The 23,931-nt window shown below is 40.1% G+C and overlaps 1 protein-coding gene and 1 pseudogene across 1 annotated transcript; one reads left to right on the top strand and one right to left on the bottom strand.

Annotated features, from left to right (window-relative positions):
- Window positions 1–8,168: 8,168 nt before the first annotated feature.
- Window positions 8,169–12,805, bottom strand: LOC120051413. The gene is made up of 5 exons (XM_038998266.1): window positions 12,689–12,805; window positions 11,309–11,605; window positions 10,344–10,595; window positions 10,044–10,148; window positions 8,169–9,797 (listed from the first exon to the last, which is right to left on the bottom strand). The coding sequence occupies exons 1-5, from the start codon at window positions 12,771–12,773 to the stop codon at window positions 9,013–9,015; spliced, it is 1,524 nt and encodes a 507-aa protein (XP_038854194.1). The 5' UTR covers window positions 12,774–12,805; the 3' UTR covers window positions 8,169–9,012.
- A 1,052-nt stretch (window positions 12,806–13,857) lies between these two features.
- Window positions 13,858–23,151, top strand: LOC120050826 (annotated as a pseudogene).
- Window positions 23,152–23,931: the final 780 nt, after the last annotated feature.

Here is a 23,931-nt window from a genome sequence, read left to right on the forward strand (position 1 = left end):
GCTTTTGGAAATTGTTGAAATAAAACATTTTCCTTCAGAAGTTCCAGCTAGGCAGGCTTACTATGTTAGTTAATTAATTTGCTAGCTATCATACAGGAGGAGTATATTAATAATTATATAGTCAATATAAGTAGACATGCAATCACAATTGACTGTAGCACATATGCCACAAGCTACCAATGGCTGAAAACACAATCATCACGGGATAAACGAGTGACGAATTTCCGGGCAAGTGCCCGGAAAAAATCATTCCTTCCTCCCTTGCCCTGCAAGTGTATACACGTCAGACGTCATGAAACGTCATCAGAAGTGTCCACTTAATTTGAGGGCTGAGGGGATAGGGTGTGTCTTTTAACTGTTTGGAATGCAACCCAAGACTTAATATTCGATCACTTACTGAAGTAGGCTCTGTGTGTGTGTGTCTACAAATAAGAAGAAGAGGCGGTCCTTATTTCTCATCGAAACCCACATAGACTTCGTTTAAAACCATTCTGACTTTCCATGTTGAAAATCACTATGAAGAGCGTGTTTAGGCTATTGTCAATAATGTCGCTATAAAAGCTTCTTGTTTCATATTGCCATGTTTTTTTCATTGATGTGAATAACACTTGTGGCGGCTTCGCGTGTTCTTGAAGTTGCAACGCACATTGTGTTCATAAGGCACATTGTTACATATCCTATACCTATTTTTCATGATAGTCAAACATTATGTGATAATATTGTAAGCTATACAGGAAGAACACTATAGCACACAAGTAACATTACAAATATTAAATAGGCCAAAAGCTACGTTCGGCCGTCTTGCCAATCGGTTCAATTTACCTCCGGAAACCACCTTTTGCGCCAGACAAATCCAAAAGTACAATCCGATGAGCGTTAGTTTGGGCATATTTGCTCATTCGTTTGTTTGTTTAGATAATAAATAAAAGTAAATTCAAAGTATATATGCCAAAACATTGTGTGGTTTATAGCCTAGCCTACATCTGATATTGTATTTGCTAAGGCTGTGAAAGTAAAAGTAAACTGGTTTAATTCCTCTCTATTCATGACCTCTTGGTGGAAAATAAAACAAAGTTCCATTTGACTTGTAAATTACGTTTAATAGCTGCAACTAAATAATATTTTATAGCAAACACATTGCATTATGTTTATATGTTATAATAACTTTAAGCATTTCTTTCCAACCAGTTCTGAAATATTCCTTCCTGTAGTCGTACCATACCTGGTCTTTGGCGCCTCCCTGTGTGTATAATTGGCTGCAACGCACAGAATTCCATAAATATAGTTTAGAATTGATAGAATATCTGCTATAATGTAACAAAAGTTGGCAATGCTGTAATATTCAAAGGTAAATTAATAACTATAGTTAATTTAATTGTTTTCCTGTCCACTGAGTGTAAGAGAGATTTTAATTCACCAGCCTATAGCCATTCATCCAAAGGCCTGTATGGCATGCACACTAAAACATTGACAATGTGAAATATTTTCCTCAAAACATAAACTCAGCAAAAAAAGAAACGTCCTCTCACTGTCAACGGCGTTTATTTTCAGCAAACCTAACATGTTTAAATATTTGTATGAACATAACAAGATTCAACAACTGAGACATAAACTGAACAAGTTCCACAGACATGTGACTAACAGAAATTGAATAATGTGTCCCCGAACAAAGGGGGGGTCAAAATCAAAAGTAACAGTCAGTATCTGGTGTGGCCACCAGCTGCATTAAGTACTGCAGTGCATCTCCTCCTCATGGACTGCACCAGATTTGCCAGTTCTTGCTGTGAGATATTACCCCACTCTTCCACCAAGGCACCTGCAAGTTCCCTGACATTTATGGGGGGAATGGCCCTAGCCCTCACCCTCCGATCCAACAGGTCCCAGACGTGCTCAATGGGATTGAGATAAAGGGCTCTTCGCTGGCCATGGCAGAACACTGACATTCCTGTCTTGCAGGAAATCACGCACAGAACGAGCAGTATGGCTGGTGGCATTGTCATGCTGGAGGTTCATGTCAGGATGAGCCTGCAGGCAGGGTACCACGAGGGAGGAGGATGTCTTCCCTGTAACGCACAGCGTTGAGATTGCCTGCAATGACAACAAGCTCAGTCCGATGATGCTGTGACACACCGCCTCAGACCATGACGGACCCTCCACCTCCAAATCGATCCCGCTCCAGAGTACAGGCCTCGGTGTAACGCTCCATTCCTTCGACGATAAACGCGAATCCGACCATCACCCCTGGTGAGACAAAACCACGACTAGTCAGTGAAGAGCACTTTTTGCCAGTCCTGTCAGGTCCAGCGACAGTGGGTTTGTGCCAATAGGCGACGTTGTTGCCGGTGATGTCTGGTGAGGACCTGCCTTACAACAGGCCTACAAGCCCTCAGTCCAGCGTCTCTCAGCTTATTGTGGACAGTATGAGCACTGATGGAGGGATTGTGCGTTCCTGGTGTAACTCGGGCAGTTGTTGTTGCCATTCTGTACCTGTCCCGCAGGTGTGATGTTCGGATGTACCGATCATGTGCAGGTGTTGTTACACGTGGTCTGCCACTGCGAGGACGATCAGCTGTCCGTCCTGTCTCCCTGTAGCGCTGTCTTAGGCGTCTCACAGTACGGACATTGCAATTTATTGCCCTGGCCACATCTGCAGTTCTCATGCCTCCTTGCAACATGCCTAAGGCATGTTCACCCAGATGAGCAGGGACCCTGGGCATCTTTCTTTTGGTGTTTTTCAGAGTCAGGAGAAAGGCCTCTTTTAGTGTCCTAAGTTTTCATAACTGTGACCTTAATTGCCTACCGTCTGTAAGCTGTTAGTGTCTTAACGACCGTTCCACAGGTGCATGTTCATTAATTGTTTATGGTTCATTGAACAAGCATGGGAAACAGTGTTTAAACCCTTTACAATGATGATCTGTGAAGTTATTTGGATTTTTACGAATTATCTTTGAAAGACAGGGTCCTGAAAAAGGGCCGTTTCCTTTTGTGCTGAGTTTATAATACGTTTGCCATCTTACTGTATCGATCAACATTTCATTGAAATTCACAATATATATTGAACCAAAATATAAACGCAACATGATACAATTTAAAGATTTTACTGAGTTACAGTTCATATAAGGAAATCAGTCAATTTAAATAAATAAGACCCTAATCTATGGATTTCACATGACTGGGCAGGGGCGCAGTCATGGGTGGACCTGGAAGGGAGCCAGGCCCAAGTGGGAGCCAGGTGGTCTGCGGTTGTGAGGCCGGTTGGACGTACTGCCAAATTCTCTAAAATTACATTTGAGGTGGCTTATGATAGAGAAATTAATGCTAAAGTCTCTGGAAACAGCTCTAGTGGACATTCCTGCAGTCAGTATACCAATTGCACGCTCCCTCAAAACTTGAGACATCTGTGGGATTGTGTTGTGTGACAAAACTGCACTTTTTCAAGTGGGCTTTTATTGTCCCCGGCACAAGGTGCACCTGTGTAATGACCATGCTGTTTAATCAGCTTCTTGATATGCCACACCTGTCAGGTGGATGGATTATTTTGGCAAAGGAGAAATGCTCACTAACAGGGATGTAAACTAATTGGTGCACAGCATTTGAGAGAAATAAAGCTTTTTTTGTGCATAAGGAACATTTCTGGGATCTTTTATTTCAGCCCATGAAACATGGGACCAACATTTTACATGTTGCGTTTTATACTTTGGTTCAGTATAGATAGTTGAACATTATAGTAGCCTAGGCTAAACATGACAGGCCATACATGATAACCCAAAAGAGGTATGAGTTTACTAAAGAGAAACAAACCTTCCCTGTACAGAATCTAAATATTTGTCAAACAAACTATATATTCAACAAGTGCTTTTCAACTGGTTTCTTCTGGTATAGAGTATGTAGCTGTAATGGTCTCTGTTGGCACAGGATTTATCTATACTTCCCTATGTAGTAGACAGAGTATCTGAACTACTCTCTATGGCTGTAAATGCTGTATCTGAGCTGGTGTCTACTGGTCCAGAGGGTGCACCTGAACTGTAGTTTACTGGAGTAGATAGTGTTGTGGCTCTGAGACCAGCTGACAATCGGGAACTGCTTCTATCAGGAGTGTCTGTACTGTCTGATACTGAGCTAGTTAGTGGGTCCTCAGACCTGATAGGCCAGGTGTTCCTCCCTCTCTGTCTACCTGACCACTGCTCCTCTGGGTTTCCATTGTTTTCACTACGCTTCCTTGTTCTACACCAATATGATAGCCATGATAGTGTCTTATACTTGATGATTTTGGGGCAAGAGGTGGTGGGGGATTGTGGGGTGTGGCGTTGTTTTATGAGAAGTTGGGTCTTGATGTATGGGAATTTAGAATGGAGGTGTTTGTTTGGGATAAGTTTGGTTCTTTCACCTACTCTCTCTCTGGACGCTCCATCTTAGTCCATTCTCTGAGGGGTTGGTGGAGACCTCTGACCGTCAGTCTGGCTGTTGTGTATGTGGCTCTTGCTCCTCTGACCCTGGCTCCACCTCAGAGTGGATGTCCTCCTGTTGTTGGTCGTCACTTTCTTATTTTCTATATCCCTCTTCTTCCTTTCCTTCCTTCTGTGTCTCCTCGTCTTCATTTTCCTCCCTCTCTGCATATTCGTCTTCCCTCTGTCTCCCTCCCTCTCTCCATCAACATCTCTCCTTTCCTCTTCATCTCTCTCTCCCTCTGTCTCTCAGTCATTTCCTTTGTCACTTTCCTCATGTAACTCCTGGTTAGCACGGTTCCCCAACTGTTTATCCCAAACCTGTTGGGAGTGTTAGATTGTGGTTCAGGCTGTATCCATCGCTGGCACGTGACATCTGAGGGGTCTTTGGATGGGGTGAGATGAGCCCGTCTTCTTCCTCTCCCTCACTCTTTCGTCACTTCCCTCTCTCTCTCTCTCTCCCTCCCCCTCTCCAGATTCCTTAGTTGGTGTCCTCATCTGATATTTAGGCTGGTTGGAATCCCAGCCCTGATTCTGGTCGTTTAGTTTCAACTGGTTATTACTCACAGTCCCACCTATGTTATCAGTAGATCCCTCCTTGTCATAGTCCAGTAATGGGTTCTTATCTCCCTCACTATCTCTGGTTCTCACACCTTCCCCTGTCTGCTTGATCTATGTCCTCTACTTTAACCACTTGTTCTCATTCCAGTAATGGCTGCTTCTCCTTCTCCCCACTCTCTGCCTGGCTGGTTCCCACTGCCTTCTCTGGATCCTCTTCAGAGTGGCTGGTTCCCACTGCCTTCTCTGGATCCTCTTCAGAGTGGCTAGTTCCCACTGCCTTCTCTAGATCCTCTTCAGAGTGGCTGGTTCCCACTGCCTTCTCTGGGTCCTCTTCAGAGTGGCTGGTTCCCACTGCCTTCTCTAGATCCTCTTCAGAGTGGCTGGTTCCCACTGCCTTCTCTGGGTCCTCTTCAGAGTGGCTGGTTGTCATCCCCAGGACTCAGCCCACATTGAGGCGTGTGGATGTGATGTCTGTGTTGAGGATCAGCTGTGATACCTCCAATGGACAGATCTGGTCTCAGGGTCTCCATTGGCTTTGCATTAGTCTGGATATGGGAATGTTAGAGAAAACAAAGGAGATGAAAGAAGGCAAAGTCAATGGGCGTAGAGGTATGGAGAGCCGGCTTATGATGAAACCTTGTCTATTTCAAATATTCTCTCATTGATTGAGACAGGTGGGCCCACCCGAAAGTGCTGCATGTCATGATGACACTCACCTGTTTCGAACAATGAGAGATTATTTGAAATAGACATGATGACGGTGTACACATTGCTAGATTACTTCATGGAGCAAAACATTTATTTATTTGAATAATGGAGCATTTTCTATATTCAAACGCACGTCCTGCAACTGGACATGGATATTTTAGACGATACATGTTTGGCCGAATCGAGAACGAAGATAGTATTACCAAGATAAGGTTGGTCGAAAATCCTCTGTGCTACACCAAACAGTACCTAACCTGTCACTCCCAGAAATTGATACCAAAAATCTTTGACTAAATCACATTATCTGGTGTAACAATCTGTAGCTATGAAACCCGAAAAGCAACGTCAGGCGAACTGACAGATTTCCCACTGGGCACAGACGTCATTTCAACATCTAGTTTTGATTTTCATTTGGTTGAGTTGTCAGCTAACGTGAATTCAACGTGATATCAGTAAAACATTTCACCATGTCATTGGATTTAGGTTCAAAGTTGGGTGAAAAAATATGAAATTCCTTGTAAATCCAATCTGTTTTTGGCATAGATTGAACATCAAATTTAATTTTTGGTTGAAATGACGTAGAAACAACGTTGATTCAACCAGTTTCTGCCCAGTGGGATGCTTTAGTCTAAACTTGACATAATGAATAGTGTTTGACCTGAAATCATTATTTGATCCTGAGAGGTTAAATCAAATTTAAAGGAGTAAAAGATAAATAAAAACACCATAGTATTACTTAAAGATGTGGGCTTACCTTTGTAACACTTCTTGTAGATAAGAAATACTCCAACAAACAAAACTAAGGCCAGGACACCAAAAGCAGATATTATGAGGATCCATGGAATCCCTATAACACACATGTAAACACAAACACATGTCAGATTTATCTGTGACTGTCACTTTGTTTCTTTACTCACAAACCTACATAGTTCTCCCATCTGATATATGATTGCTATCATACTGGCGTTCTTATCACGGGGACTTTTGGAGAGAGCTGCATATAGGGTTTGTTTATAAAACAAGTCAAAAGATAACCAGAAACAGAAATGTCTTTAAAAAGTGTGGACTAACCAAGGTTCCTGTTCAGCACTTTAACAGCACATGACACAGTCGTTGGCAACCTTTTTGTGTTTGAACCTTTGACCTTTTTTAATCCCGAGCAGCGCAGCGGTCTAAGGCACTGCATCTCAGTGCAAGAGGTGTCAGTCCCTGGTTCGAATCCAGGCTGTATCACATCCGGCTATGATTGGGAATCCCATAGGGTGGCGCACAATTGGCCCAGCGTTGTCCGGGTTTGGCTAGGGGTAGGCTGTCATTGTAAATAAGAATTTGTTCTTAATTGACTTGCCTAGTTAATTAAAAAAAGATTACATTTAAAAAATGTGTTACATCCCCGTCTTTAGCTGGTACCTAAAAAGAGGTCCCGATCCATCATTGGATCACAAGTCCCGACCTGCCATTTAGGAGACAATGACTTAACAACGAATTTCACTCTCTGCTGAAAGGTCTGTATTTCACCACCAATCATACAGTCTGCCTCATACACCCCACTGAGCTGCTTGGTCAGCTGTCTGATTGTGATTTCTCCTGTTGTGGTGTTCAAGGATGTATTTTCTTTAAAATCCCCAAATTCCCGTATCCTGACAGTGTTCCATTCCACCTCCTTGTTTACACCATGTTTCCAGTGGATCTCCTGTAGAACTCCACCAGGGATCCCAGGATTGATGATGACATTCCTGTTTGTGATGACATAACGTGTTGGTGAAGCTGCAGCTGCAATGGGAAAAGAGCAGAGTTACACCCTTAGAAATAGAATCATAATTCCGGTAGGTCTACTTAAATTCTATTTCTATGGTTGCATCATCACTCTTAACATGTCATAGCCTTTAGTGGAGTGTTAACATCTTGTCCTACCCAGTAATAACAGCCCAGTATACATTCAGTTGTGAAGTAGGCCTACCTTTCACCTTTAAAATACACAATGGCACAGTCTATATAGTTCACATGTTCTTATAATGCCCACCCTTAACTCAGCTCAATAGTCTGCACCCTAACAAACATTAATGAAAAAAGATTAAACTGGCGCCCGCTGGATGGCTGTGTCAAAACACTTGTCAGTTTACACTCGACTGAAATCTCCTCTGTTTCACTTGAGTGCGTCTAGACTATAATTATGAATACCTGCGGGAAATATAGTCACTTACCATTCATGAATTATCTGCCACAAATGCAACAGAAGATGGTGACTAATACTATTACAGTTGGAATTGATCGTCCTTGGTCAGCCATATCCCACAAGTGAGATCCATGAAGTCAAAGTGATAGGGTTATTTCTTATTTTTTATACGGGCCTACGCCCCAGGCATTATTGAAACTCGGGACAAAATAAACTTTTTCTCACATCTTTTTTTTATATTAACATTTGAAATATGTCTTGTTTTTATATAGCAAAGTATCAGCCCTCACACCATGTAAAGGATCAAGAAAGATATTAATGAAATGTTTTTCTTTATAAAATGCACCTAAAAATACAAAATGTATGTTGGTATAAAAAATGTACTGTATACTGTACCAACACAATACATTATGTTGATGTGCTATAATACAGTGGTGAAAAAGTACCCAAAAGTCATACTTGACTAAAAGTAAAGATACTTTAATTGAAAATGACTAAAGTAAAAGTCTTAAAGTATTTGGTTTTAAATTGTCTAAATATAAGAGAAACAAAACATCCCCATACAGAGCCAAACATTTTTGTTTAACAAACTATTTCAACAAGTGCTTTTCAACTGGTTTCTCCTGGTACAGAGGCTGTAGCTTTACTGGTCTCTGTTGGTACATTTTCCTCTGTAGTAGACAGAGTATCTGAGCTACTCTCTATTGCTGTACACGTTGTATCTGAACTGGTGTCTACTGGTCCGGAGGGTGCACCTGAACTGGACTTTCCTGGATTGGATAGAGTACCACTGCCCACCTTTGGACTAAATGTTGTGGCTATAGAAACAGCTGACAATCCTGGACTGTTTCTATCAGGAGTGTCTGTACTGTCTGACACTGAGCTAGTGGGTCTCCTCAGACCTGGTAGGTCAGGTGTTCCTCTCTCTCTGTCTGTGTGACTACCAATCCTCTGAGTTTCCATTGTCTTCACTACGCTTCCTTGTTCTACACCCATCTGGTTGCCATGTCTTATAGATGATGGTTTTGGGGCGAGAGGTGGTCGGGTGACTTTGCAGGGGAGTGGTTGTTCGGGAGAAGTTGGGCTCTTTCCTTCCTCTCCCTTCTCTCCTTTCTTCCCTCTTTATTCTCCCTCTCCTTTCATCTGCTCTTCATTATTTTCCATCTCTCTCTCCTGTCCCTTTTTTTCTCCTCCATCACCTCTCCTATCTGTCTCTTCTTGTCCCTCTCCCTCCACTCTCACTAAATCATCTTCTACTACCTTCTCTTTCTCAACGTGCTCTCCCTCCTCTCTTGTCCCCCCCTCCTTTCCTCCGCTCTCCTTCCCTGTGTCTAAGGTTTTTTGGGACATAAGCTGTCCATCTCCCTCTCCATCTCTCTCTGTGCCATTATCACTCATGCTTTGGTCAGGTCCTCTCCCATGATGCTCTCTGCTGTGCTGTGTCTCCAGGATCTGTGGGTACGGTGAATTATAGTTAAGGCTGCTCCGAGGTGGCTTCGGAGGAGCAGTTTGGCCGGTATCCCCTGGTACACTCCCCAAGGTAAAGTTCATGTTCTGTTTGGATTCTGCGTTCTGCTCTTTTTCTTCCCTCCGTTTCTTTCCGGACTCCCCACACCACACCTGATTCTGGTTGTTCAGTTTGAACGGGATATTACTCACAATAACATCTGAGTCAGTGGATCCTGCCTTGTCTAGTAATGGTTTCTTCTCTCCCTCACCATCTCCAGTTTTCACAGCCTCACTGTTCTGGTTGATCTGATTGACCCTATCCTTTACACTTATGTTCTGAGTGAGTTCTTCATCTAGTAATAGCTTTTTCTCCTCTTCCACAATCTCTGCCTGGCTGATTGCCACCGCCTTCTCTCGATCCTCTTCAGGATGGCTGGCATTCCCTGTGCTCCGCAAATCTAGAGGAACAAAAACAAAGGAGAGAAAAGAAGGGAAGTCAGTGGGTATGCAGGTATGGAGCGACTAGAGGGCTTAGAAAGAAAGGGAAATGCAACTTCAGACAAAGTGACAGATTTTCTTCAGTTGATTTTGAGTCTAAACCGAACACAATGAATCAACACAATGTCACTACAACTTCAAGGAGATTCATAATAAAGAACCCTGTTATAAGGTATTACTGTCCTTAATTAAAGATATGGACTTACCTTTGGAACGCTTCTTGATGAGCCAGACCACAACAGCAACCACAACAGCAACCAACAACAAGACACCTGCACCAATACCAGTGTAGATGTAGATCTCAGGATTACCTGACACACACACATACAGACAGATACACACAGGTCAGGTCACATGGTCAGTGGAAACTGAACAAAGGAATTTCTATTTCTTTATCAACAGCATTAAAATACTTGGACATGATTAAACCTTGACTGAGTATACCAACAGAATGGTATTCGCTTTACAAAACCCAAGCCCTCTACATCTCGCCTATCTCTCTTTACCTGTGGCCAGGCAGTCGTTGCTGTTGTATGTCTGTGTCTTCTCACTGACTGGGTTCCTGGCCTCACAGGTGTAGCTGACTGACTCTGGGGATTTGATGTTGTAGTGCTGTCCAGTCTGCTCCTGGCTCCACATCTCCCCCTGGTGGTCAGACCAAGACCAGCGAAACTCCACCAGTGGACCCTCAGCACTGCAGTGAATTGTTGCCATGGTACCGTTCAATTCACAGGTGACTTCAGGTTGTGATACTGGGTCTGTGGATGGAAATGGAGGAGTATGTTATGCAAAAGTGGAGGGAAAGTAAGGAATATTTCACACACATACTCTTATTCTTTAAAATGTGTTTGTGTTGTAAAATGTTCTCTCTGTTAGTTTAGTAACGACTGTTGGCTGGCTGGTGATACTAAATGTCAATCATAGAAGTTTGAACGTTGACATTATGTCATTAATGGAGGAGTACATCAGACAGAGGGCACTTGGTGACACACACACACACTACACACACATTGAACACAGCGCACACACATTACACACACAGTGCACACACAGTACACACTCTGCGCACACTCTGCGCACACACTCTGCGCACACACACTGCGCACACACACTGTACACACACACACTGCACACGCACACACACTGCACACAGCTCTTTCTCTTTACAATGTGCTTGTGTTACCAGGTTTATTGCTGTTAGCTTAGTAACAACTGTTGGACTGAAATCTTGCTCAATCATGGAAATGTTGACATTATTCCCCCACAGACCGGAATGGCTGGTTCTAGGCCAGGGCATCTGATGTGATATCTATCTCTGGAATTCTTATCATGGGGACTTTTGGAGAGCACGGCATAGGTTTAATTTATGGTTGAGTACTTATCATATTACAACAAGCCAGTGGTTGCCAACCAAGTGACTTTATGACCCAAACGTCGGTCCTGATTCATCCTTTAGGAAACCCTGACTCACCAATGACTTCCACTCTCTGCTGAAAGGTCTGTATTTCCACACCAATCATACACTCTGCCTCATACACCCCGCTGAGCTGCTTGGTCAGCTGTCTGATTGTGATTTCTCCAGTCGTGGTGTTCAAGGATGTCCTCCCTTTAAAATCACGAAATTCCTGTATCCCGGCAGTGTCCCATTCCACCGCCATATTTACACCATGTTTCCAGAGGATCTCCAGTAAAACTCCACCACGGATCCCAGGGTTGATAATGACATTGCCGTTTGTGATGACATAACGGGTGGTGGACGGTCCAGCTGCTATGGGATGAGAACAGAGTTACACCACAGTTAACATGACATAGTCACATTGCCCTCATATGGTATAAATGGGCTGAGTTATTGTAAGGAACAATGTTATTACCCTGTAATACAACAGTCTTCCCCCTACTTTATTTTCTAGACAGTGTAGAAAGGCCCCAAAAGCAACACCTGGGACAAAATGCAGTAACTGAAACCCAAAATATTTTAGGGCGGGGAAACAGAAGGTGTGGGGAATAGATGGTGGGTAAACTCTAGCTAGGCTAGTAATTAGCCTAAATTCAGTTGTAGTATTTTTCAGTGGTATAAAGTACTTAAGTAAAACTACTTTAATGTACTGCTTAAGTAATTTTTTGGGGTATCTGTACTTTACTATTTATATTTTGACAACTTTTACTCAACTACATTCCTAAAGAAAATCATGTAAAAATTACACCATACTTTTCCCTGACACCCAAAAGTACTTGTTACATTTTGAATGCTTAGCAGACAGGAAAATTATCCTTTTCAAACACATCAAGAGAACATCCCTGGTCATCCATACTGCCTCTGATCTGGCTCAATAAACACACATGCCTCCTTTGTAAATTATGTCGGAGTGTTGAAGTGTGCCCCCGGCCAAAAATAAATGCTTCCTTAATATAAGGAATGTGAAATGATTTATACTTTAACTTTTGATACTTAAGTATATTTAAAACCAAATACTTTTAGACTTTTACTCGAGTAGTATTTTACTGGGTGACTTTCACTTTTACTTGTGTAATTTTCTACTAAGGTATCTTTACTTTTACTCAAGTATGACAATGATGTACTTTTTCCACCACTGGTATTCTAAATAACATTTATGTCAATAAAATAAAATACATTCGTAAGCAAAAGCAATAGAAAAAGGCTAACAATACCAAATGTATTCCTAGGACAATCCATCAAGGGATTTTACTAGGACAGGAGAGTAGTGAAGGAGCGTCGATCATGGATCAGCGCGTCCAAACACGTGGTCTCACTAGACTGACATCTCAGCTTTCTTTAATTGTGTCTCGACTTATAAATAGTCTACTAGCCCGGGGAAATACATTCACTTACCATTGACGAATTGTCCGCCATAAATGCAACAGAATATAGTGACTATGCCTAATATACTGGGAGTTGATATTCCTTGGTCAGCCATCGCCCGCAGGTGCGATCCATATGAAAGTGAAAGTGTTGTTCTTTCTCTTGAGGACTATTATGGGTTTGTCGTGTGTGTGGATGCTCACATGGAATGTAGTCGACCACGGTGGCCTGCTGAAGTCATCCGAGGTCAAGGAAAGGACATTTGGATGTAAATTCTCTCTTTGACTGGCTAAAATTAGAAAAACGTACAACAATTCGCAGTTTGGGGGGAAGGCAATTGGAATTTCCCAAGTGCAGGTGATGCAACTAACTTTATTGAACACTAGATGTCAGCATAGTTCTACAATCCATGAAAACTGTTGTTCACTGGCTTGCTCCATTCAAATTCAAGACCAATCACCTACACCTGGGTACTTCTGGTAGATTGAGGAAAAGAAAGGTATCAACACATCCTGCCATGTTGCTTTCACTTGTCCAATCCTTTCAGATGTGCTCCCCATTGGGTATATAGGGCTCAGTTTGGAATTGGTAAGTCATTACAGTGTATGAGCTTGCCACTCCTAAGTACAGACCCAGGGTCAGTTTTGAACGATGACCTAGCGTTAGGTTCAGAAAGGAAAAGCTGATCTGAAACCAGTATCATAAGTCAACGTTATATGACTAATGTAAATAAAAAAAGAAGTACATTTGTTGAAATCGTCATCATTTATGAGAATGTCCTAATATGGAGTTGCTAACCAAATTGTACTTTTATCAGACTATAATTAGGTATTATCCCTGTTTGTCAAGAAACGTGTGCTTCATTTGTTTTAAGTGGTTGATATGTTAGCTGACCAGACAGCCGGTTTCATCATGTTATTCATCAAATAATTTTTTTTAAAAACAGCGTTTTGTTAAAAAAGGTTGTGTTTAGGACGTGGCTGAGAAAATGCTTGTGTTGATACTGATGAGAAGATGAAGAGTTTGTTTGAAGCTTATTTTAAGATATGACATCTCTGCACTGCTGAGGGAGTAGATACATACAGGGCCTGCTGATTGGATCATTTCCTCTTCTGAGACACACACACACAGTGAGACCCAGGAAAGAGTCTGACTACTAAACTGAAACCTGTACATTTTTCTCACAGTACATGTAGTAACTACACAACTACACATTATCACTGGCATTCCTTGTCCTTCATGGATTTCTCTCTCTTTCAGCAGCAGGTAAGACACCCCCCCCCCCCCCCCCCCCCCTGTTGGATCAGTTATTTGAGAAGAGGATGTCTATTGATTTTAAATAGCATGCTTTTCATTTAAATGATCATCGAATAGGGTCAATCTGGTAAATAAATAACTCTTACCTATTGATGGTCACATTCATGGATTGCTATTGAACCTTTACATTTGATCACAATTGATTTGAGCAATGTTAGGGAGAAAATGAACAACGACGTGGGCATGAAAAATTACATTAAAAATGTCTCTTCTGTGGTGCCTCTATTACGTGTTATCTTGTAAATGTAACAATGTCCATTTTTTATTTTACCTTTATTTAACTAGGCAAGTCAGTTAAGAACAACTTCTTATTTTCAATGACGGCCTAGGAACAGTGGGTTAACTGCCTTGTTCAGGGGCAGGACGACAGATTTTTACCTTGTCAGCTTGGGGATTCGATCTTTGATATCGCAATTTTATCTCATTATTAGAGTGATTTGTATGGATGTTGTAAATGCTATTTAGATATTTTAAGATCATTATGTGGTACAATACTTATTTCTTTACTTACGTGTTTTTTTCCATGCCAATGTAATTTATTTGATTTCAATTACCATTGATATATAAATGTATAAGATATCGGTCATTTGACCAAGATTAACATCCTATTTACTCAAGGAGAAGGCTTAATCTGACCATCTGTCTATGAGATTGTCCCCAGATAGGCCATTTGATTTGAAGAGGTCCTGTTGTTTTAGTATCTGTGGTCTTTCAGAAAGTTGTGGTTTTAGACATGTTCTGTTTCAAACACCCAGTACACAAGAACAGGAAGCTGTAATAGAATCATCTGGGTTCATGTGGCTGACCCAACCAGTTGAACATGTCTTTTCATACAGTAGCATTATTTGAATTTGATCCAAGTTAGAAACACTTGGTATAAATTGTGACACTTTATTTTACGGGCCTGTTTTAGAGCATATTTGCCTAGTAGTTGGCCTAACTGACAAATGATGAGGAACTAACAATGGACAGTTGTACTTGAAATTAACTTATTTTACTTTGAAATGTAGCATACATAATTGGTCATTTATACTGTAGATAAATGCTTGACCAAAAATGTCAATAATAAGATTTGAATTAGATCACATTTTCTAACTCTTTATTGACCCCAAAATGTAATAAAAGTATGTTACCGTCAGCAACAACAGAGAATTATTCAGATCTCTTTTCTTCTCTTCTATCACAGATTCATGCGATTATTATCTCCAACCTGGAACTGACTTCACCATCCCTCTGAAATACACTGACTTGAGGTCGAAAGAAATAACCTGGAAACACAATGGCAACGTTATATTTAAAAGAAAGAATGGAATGTTCAAACCAGGCAAGGCTGAGGACATCTTAGATGATGGGTCTCTCCATCTCAAAGGCCTGGCGTTGGCAAACGAAGGTACTTACAAAGCAGAGGTGTTCAACAGCGACGGGACAAACATCAAAGAACAGTCCTTCAGGCTGTGTATGAAGGGTAAGCCTCTTTCTTTCCAACCATACAAGTACCGTATCCTCTCCTTTAGAGACTGACATTTTGTTTCTCTCCAGAAAAGGTCTCCAAGCCCTCAGTGAAATTCACCTGTTCTGCTAAGGACGTCACCTTTACCTGTACCTTGACCAACACTGAGGGAGTGACTTTCAAGTGGAGCCAGAACGGACAGCCTTTAAACGGGGAAACAAAAACAACCTTTATCATCGATCTGAAACAACTGAAAGAGCTGGACACCTTCACCTGCTCTGCAGTCAACAAGGTCAGCATGGAGAAAAGTGACCCCATCAAACCAACATGCAACGGTACAGTATGTTTTGAAGGGCTCAATTGCAATTCTCTTTGTGTATCTCTCTGTCTTTCTCTTTCTCTCTGTTTTCTTGTCTCTCTCTTTTTCTTCTGTTTTCAGGAAAAAAGTGACCAATATTTAAGATTGGTGGAGCACCACATAAAAAAGACAAAAAGACAGTAAAACATCTAATTTGTCTCTCCTCTGCTCCACCCCTCATCCCCCACCCTCCTCTCAGCTGTCTCAAAATCGGGTGATCCTCAGTTACTGGTTGGATTTGATTTCCTGACCATGGTGGGCATCCTGGCCGGGGGAGGGGGCTTGGTACTCCTCCTCATCATCATCACCTTGGTGTGCTGTTGCCTCAGCCGACGCAAGAGCCAGATGCGCTTTGAAGGTAATCGCTTCAGACCAAAGCTCAAATGTCTATGGCTATTGTGTTGGTGTTCTGTGCACAGAAACATTTATGGTATCTACAGTATCTTTCTTTTGTTCCCTCCCTCATTTAATCTGTTCATTCTCCTTCACAGAGGAAAGAGAGTTGAGACTAGCCCCCCTGACCAAGACCCAGCATCCTTTTTTATTTTTATTTTTTATTTAAGGGGTGGATCAGCTTAATATTGCGGAAAGAATGTTGCTTCCAATGTAATTGTCTGCATCATTTCCAATCCCCCATATTTTTTGGGTAAATATATATATCCATACATGCATGCATGCATACATATACACATATATACATACACATACCTATATAGACATACTTTTTTAAAGAATATACCTTTATTATTATTCCCCGCAAACCCTACCACCGATCCCCCAATTGGAGTAAACTAATAAACACTTCTGCTTTTACCTTCAATTTATACATCTTATACACATTTTACAGACACAGTCTACTTTACAATAGTTCTCTCTTGTTTGTTCTTAGTCCTTCCTCTATTTGTAACTATGCTATTTCACAAGTTCCGAACCTATATACATTTTACAGATCCCGTATGCTTTACATTGTTTATCTTGTTATTAGTCCCACCCTTCAGCGCCATTCAACCCCTCCCATCTGTCTCTCAACATCATCCATTTCGGATTTTTATTTGCCATATATTTTTCAACTGTGCTGTGATGCTTCACAAAATAATTGAACCTTCCTATTCTCATAGCTTCTACAGATTGTAAATTAAAAATAAACATTTTTGCTAAAATAATTATTATATTATTGATTGATCACCCAGTATTGCTATCTGTAGAGTTAGTTCTAGGCAAATGTTGCAATTCTTCAGCCATTCCTGGACCTCTGACCAAAAACGAGCTACATATGGACAATACCAAAATAAATGATCTAATGACTCTGCCTCCTCACAGCAGAATCTGCAGAGCTGGGAAGATTGTATCCCCCATATATATAACATTCTATTAGTTGCAAGAATTTTGTATAGTCATTTAAATTGAAAAATGTGAAGTTTTGAATCCGGCGTTGTTTTGCGTATCAATTCATAAACCATGTTGTCAGGACCCGGTGCGAGAAACAGTCACTAATAATCGTCAGAACCCAGAAGATGAGGCAGACACAGCAGTACTAGAGATGGTGGTTTAATTAAAGAACAAAATCTTCAGGCAAAGAAACTAAATCCACAATGTCCAAAAATAAAGCCAAGAGGCACAAAATGGAAATCCTCCAAAATACAAAAGAAACTCCACAAAGTGGTAAAAAACAGCAGGGAAAAACAAACCTCAAAAGACTACTCAAATAATACACAAGAACTAAACCAGAGAACCTCTGGAAAATCCAACAAGAGAAATATCTGTATAAAACAAGGCTTGGGCTGGGGCTGGGTGCTAACTTACAAACACTGAGCAAGGAACTGAGGAACACACAGGGTTTAAATACTAACAAGGGAATGACCTACAGGTGCAAACAATAATAGAGCAAGAAAAACAAAAGGTACAAAAAAGGTGCAATGGGGACATCTAGTGACCAAAACCCGAACAGTCTTGGCCAAAACCTGACACATGTGCCATGGAATGGGTACATCGAAAATCTCTTCCCAACTATTTTGCAATTTATATGGCACAGCTGTCTGTTTTTTGGTCCTTAAATTAAATTGGTATATGTTTTTATTTATCACACTTTTCTTTAACCATTTATGTTCTTTAATACAGGGCCGACATACAAGTTCCTTACTTTTTTCCCCTTCTACTTGCCTCTTCCATTTTTGTGGTAATGCTGCAATTAATTGGTTGTAATTTTGGGTAGAGCAGACATTTCCATATGTCTGTGTTAGCTGCATGTGTGACAACTCCACCAGTCCTATTTATGATATCATTCACAAAAATGATACCTTTTGTAAACATTTCTTCGATAAATACAGTTTTTTTTATCAATTAGTATATTTGAATTTAACCACAATATTTGTTGTACTATTTGTTCCGTCCTTTCAGGTGGATTAAACTGAAATTGCAACCAACCTTCTAAGGCTTGTTTAAAAAATAAAGATATTTTGGAGATTATTTCCTTTTCAAACAACTGAAAGTGAGCAAGTGTAATCTGAATAAAGGGGAAAAGGCCCTTCTTGAATATAGGATGAGACATTCGTACCAATTGACTAGAGAACCAGTTTGGATTTAAGTATAACTTTTGTATGACTGATGCCTTTAGTGAGAGGTCTAATGCTTTAATATTTAATCATTTCTGCCCTCCGAATTCATATTCGTTATATAAATAGGCCCTTTTAATTTTATCTGGCTTGCCGTTCCAAATAAAATTGAATATTTTTTGTTCATATAATTTAAAAAGCTGTTCACTAGGTGTAAGCAAAACCATAAGCAAATAGGTAAACTGTGATATAACTAAAGAGTTAATCAGGGTGATTTTTCCCCAAATAGACAGGTATTTTCCTTTCCATGGTAGCAAGATCTTATCTATTTTTGCTAACTTTCTATAAACATTTATTGGAGTGAGATCATTTCTTTCTTTTGGGATTTGTATACCGAGTATGTCCACATCTCCGTCAGACCATTTAATTGGTAAACTACATGGTAATGTAAAATGTTAATTTTTTTTGTGATCCAATACGTAATAGCAAAAGTATCTAGATCCTCTAAGAGGCCGTGGAGAGACTCTAATTGTGGTTTTAAAAGAAAACATGAATCATCAGCGTACAATGACACCTTAGTTTTTAAGCCACGGATTTCTAATCCCTTAATATTATTGTTTGATCTAATCTGAACAGCTAACATTTCGATGGCAATAATAAATGGATATGCCGATAGTGGACAACCTTGTTTTACTCCTCTAGATAGTTTAACAATTTCTGAGATATAGCCATTATTTACTATTTTACACCTAGGGTTACTATACATAACCTTAACCCATTTTATAAGAGATTCCCCAAAATTGAAATATTCTAGGCATTTATATATAAACTCCAGTCGTACTTTATCAAAAGCCTTTTCAAAATCAGCTATGAAAACCAGGCCTGGTGTCCCCGATATTTCATAGTGTTCTATTGTTTCCAGTACTTGTCTTATATTATCTCCAATGTATCGTCCATGTAAAAAAAAAACCTGTCTGATTAGGATGAATAATATCTGACAATAGTTTTTTAATTCTATGCGCCAAGCATTTTGCTAGGATTTTTGCATCACAACTGTCACGACCTTATTTCCCTTGTTTTGTATTTATTTAGTATGGTCAGGGCGTGAGTTGGGGTGGGCAGTCTATGTTATTTGTTTCTATGTTTAGGTTTGTTCGTTTGGCCTAATATGGTTCTCAATCAGAGACAGGTGTTTGTCATTGTCTCTGATTGGGAGCCATATTAAGGTAGGCTGTTCTCACTGTTTGTTTGTGGGTGATTGTTGCTGTGTCTGTTTGCCACAGTGTTCGTGTGTGTTTTCCTTCCTGTTCGTGCGTTCATGTTTTATGTTCTCAAGTTCAGGTCTGTTCACGTCGTTTTGTTATTTTGTCAGTGTTCTGTTTTGTTGGATATCATTAAAATTCGACATCATGAACATTCACCACGCTGCGCCTTGGTCCTCCTCTCTTCCACCTAAAGACGAGCGTTACAACAACACTGAAGTGTAAGAGGTCTCCAATTGTTTAAATGGACTGGATCTTTACATATACCACTTGGGTCCTGTTTCAGTAATAATGATATCAGACCTTCTTGTTGCATGTCTGATAATCTACCATTTATTTAGGAGTGGTTAAAACAAGCTAATAATGGTCCTTTGAGTATATAAAAAAATGTTTTGTATACTTCCACTGGTATGCCATCCAGCCCTGGAGTTTTCCCATCCTTAAAGGCCCCAATTGCATCAAGCAGTTCCTCCTCTGTAATTTGGCCTTCACATGAGTCTTTCTGTACAGATGTTAATTTTACATTATTATTAGGGAAAAAATCCATACAATAAGTTTCAGTTAGTGGAGATGGAGGAGCCTGAAACGAAAACATATTCTTAAAGTACTTTACTTCCTCTTTCAAAATATAATTTGGTAAATCATGCGTGACTCCATCATTTGTAACAAGTTTTAATACTTTTTTTTTGGTAGCATTTCTATATTGAAGATTGAAAAAGAATTTGGTGCAGTTTTTCCCCATATTCCATCCAATTCGCTTTATTTTTATAATATATTACACTGGATCTTTCTTGAATAAGTTCCTCCATTTCTTTTTGTTTTTCGTCTAAATTATTCTGTGCCTCTATGGTACCGTTTTTATTTTTATTGCTGTACTGTTAGTCCTTCAATTTCCTTTGTTAATAAGGACTCTTTTGATCTTAATTGAGTAGTGAATTGCATTGCCTCTAAAGGCACATTTAAAAGTGTCCCATACAATAAGGGGATCTGCGGTACCCATGTTATGTCTGAAAAAGTCAGTTATAAATTCTTCTGTCCTAGTTCTAAACAATTTATCATCTAGTAGGCTTTGATGAAATTTCCAATATCCTCGCCCACATGGAAATTCTGTAAGAGTAATATATATGCTAATTATGTGATGATCCGACCGCATTCTGTCCCCTATCAACACTTTTTAAACTTTTGGTGTCAGAGAGAATGGCATAAGAAAGTAATCAAGATGACTAGCTTGATTAAGCCTCCGCCATGTATATCTCACTAGGTCAGGGTATTTAAGCCTCCATATATCCACTAATTGCAATATATCCATGACATTCATGATTTCCTGAAGTGCCTGAAGGTGATGGTTTGTAGTGTGATTTCCTTTCCGGTCCATAGAGGTATTTAAGACCGTATTAAAATATCCCACCATAATAATAGAGTCTAGTGTTGCTTGTAGAGTTGATAAATTCTTATATATATTTTCAAAGAAGCTTGGATCATCATTATTCGGACCGTATAGGTTAATAAGCCATATCTGTTTATTGTCCAATAACATATTTCAAATAATCCATCTAACTTGAGGATCTGTTTGGACAATTTGCACATTTGGATCAAAATTATTGTTAATTAAAACCATCACCCCTTTTGAATTTCTTTGCCCATAGGAGAAGTATATTTGGCCCCCCCAGTTCTTTTTCCACAAAACTTCATCTAAAACTGTTGAATGGGTTTCCTGTAAACAATAGATATTATATTCCTTCTCTTTTAGCCAGGTAAATACTGATTGTCTTTTCTTATTATCTGCTAGGCCATTACAATTGTAACTGGCTATACTTATTTCACCACTTCACCACTTCACCACCATAATGAGACACAACTTTCAATTATTTTTATCAAAATATATGTTTATAAACGTACCATTAAAAAGTAACATGATGATTGAGTGTCTATATAGCTGTACCATGATATTTGCATTTCTACTAAGTAAACCTCCAATTGGTCCCTACTATTCCACCCGCTAAAAGCCCTCATCCCAATGCCCGGCAGACCACCCTCGACCCCCTGTATCCCATAGCCCATAACCGACTGGGATCCATCCTTTGAAAAGAGCACACAGTGCCATTTACCGAATTGAAGTAGATTAACTGCCAAATGCATTTCCATCGCCCTCACCTCGATTTGTATTATATATAGCTGTGGATCATCCTCTATTGTCCCTAACATATTTTACTCCTTCGCAACAGTTGTGGGATACACACATACACCCACACACACTCAACCCTTACCCCCACACAACCATAAACTCACTTTCTCAACAATTGCACCAACCCAGAGCCCAACTCAAGATAGATCTTTGATTTACAAATGCAGTTGCAGCTGCATGAGAAGGCCTGTGAAGACCGTGCAAAAAATGGGCAAAAATTGAGAGATTTTATTTACCATTGTCACATCCTAGATGATGGAGGTCAAATGTACACCTTTTCCCTGAAACACCCACAATACGGTCACCCGTATTGACCATATTCCCAAGCATCTCCATGCAGTCCGACTTTGATTTTGTGCCACTAGGGTCACAATAATATACCCCCTCTCTGAATGTCCGAGTTCTCATTAGCAGCTTAGAGAATTTCTTTGTGTAGTATGCTCTCCCTTTAGGGGGCATTGGCTTTGCATGACCAACCCTGCCAAGCAGGTTCAGAATCTTGAGGGGGCAGTGCTGCTCTTGGTCTCTGACCTCATTTGGCTGCATACAGACCGCTGACAGCAAGCACATAAAACAGTTAGGGACTTCTCCTTAGTATCTGGGTCATTCAGGTGGGTGACTAGGGTATAGGGTCATGGACTGTACCATTAAAATAGGATCATAAATAATTAGATAATTTATTTAAAAAATGTAGTTCCCCATGGTAGGACAATAATAAATCAAATGTATCATTTATTTTAAAACTGTTCCACCATGATAGGGCAATAAATAAATAAGACGTATAATTCATTATAAAAGTATATCCATCATCTGAACAACATTGAAAGCCCTCTCATACCCCGGCTCACAGCAATACATTGGCTCTGGGATATGCAACCATTTCATTACTCACTCACTCAACTTTCCAAACATAACAAATAAAATAAAAAATAAACACACACCACACCATCCACATTTACTGTGCCTCCTGTTTACTTAGTTTCTATTTTCACTATGTTGAATTAGTGCTTGTGTGTTCAATTAGTTATATGTGAAGATATATAGAAAATCTATATTTTTTATTGTATTGTTACAATCCATAGCCGGGATTGACCCAGCATCCTTACCACCCAGAGGGCCAGACAAAGCATCCTTCTCAGAGGGCCAGAAGCAAAGGCAGAGACCCCCCGATGGGGCCCCACCTGGTTCCACCGGCCCCAGGCCCACGGCCAGAGCCTCCAGCCAGGCTGCGCCCCAACCCAGAGCCCAGGCTCGAGGGAGGTCTCCACAGACACCAATGGATGACGATGAAGAATATCCCCCACCACTACCCCAGCCCAGGAAGAAAGACCCTCACCCCCCCAGACAATCAGTCTGGAAACAGGTTTAGCCTATACACTTTCTGATCCAAGGAAAGGAGTTCCAGCAGTCTACATGTTGAAAATGTTGTTATCTAAAGAATAGAAAAGGAAGGAAAAAACACCCACACAGTGTTCTATTGTACAAATGAATGTAGATTATTTTTACACTAGTTTTTATATAAATTAAATGTTTTTCTTCCAATGCCTTTTCAAAATTCTGTTTCATTGTTTTTATGTTGAGTTGAGTGTTTATCAAAATCATCCATAGGTTGTAGCCTACCTATCTATCCACCTCCTCTTGAAGTAGTGATCTTAACTTGATGTCTGTGTGGTTGTCAATAAAAAGTAAAGAATTACAGGCACATACTGTAGTCATTGACAGAATTATATTATTGCAGACCACAAAGGTAATGATGTGTTTTGAGGCAATGTATGGCATCTTTTGATGATTAATAGCTAACAGACCTGGGTTCACTTGAAATACTATTTAGGGTAATTCAATTACTTTCAAATACATTTTGAAGTTAGTGTATGGATATTTTTATTTGAAAAGTAGTTGAATATTGGAATGCATTTGGAAATACACTTAAATTATTGGTATGTATTGGAACATACTCAAATACACAGACAAATGTATTTTCAAATACAAATATTGAAATACTCCCATGCATTTGAACCCGGGTCTGCTTGGTATTTGAATTAATGTATTATGAAATAAATATTTGAAAAGTTTAAAATAGTATTCTATTCATAGAAATAATTTCAAATACTTCCAATGGAAGTAGTTGATTCGGTCAACATTATTTGAA

This window comes from Salvelinus namaycush, chromosome 7 (genome assembly GCF_016432855.1).
Source record: "Salvelinus namaycush isolate Seneca chromosome 7, SaNama_1.0, whole genome shotgun sequence".
NCBI classification, from domain to species: domain Eukaryota; kingdom Metazoa; phylum Chordata; class Actinopteri; order Salmoniformes; family Salmonidae; genus Salvelinus; species Salvelinus namaycush.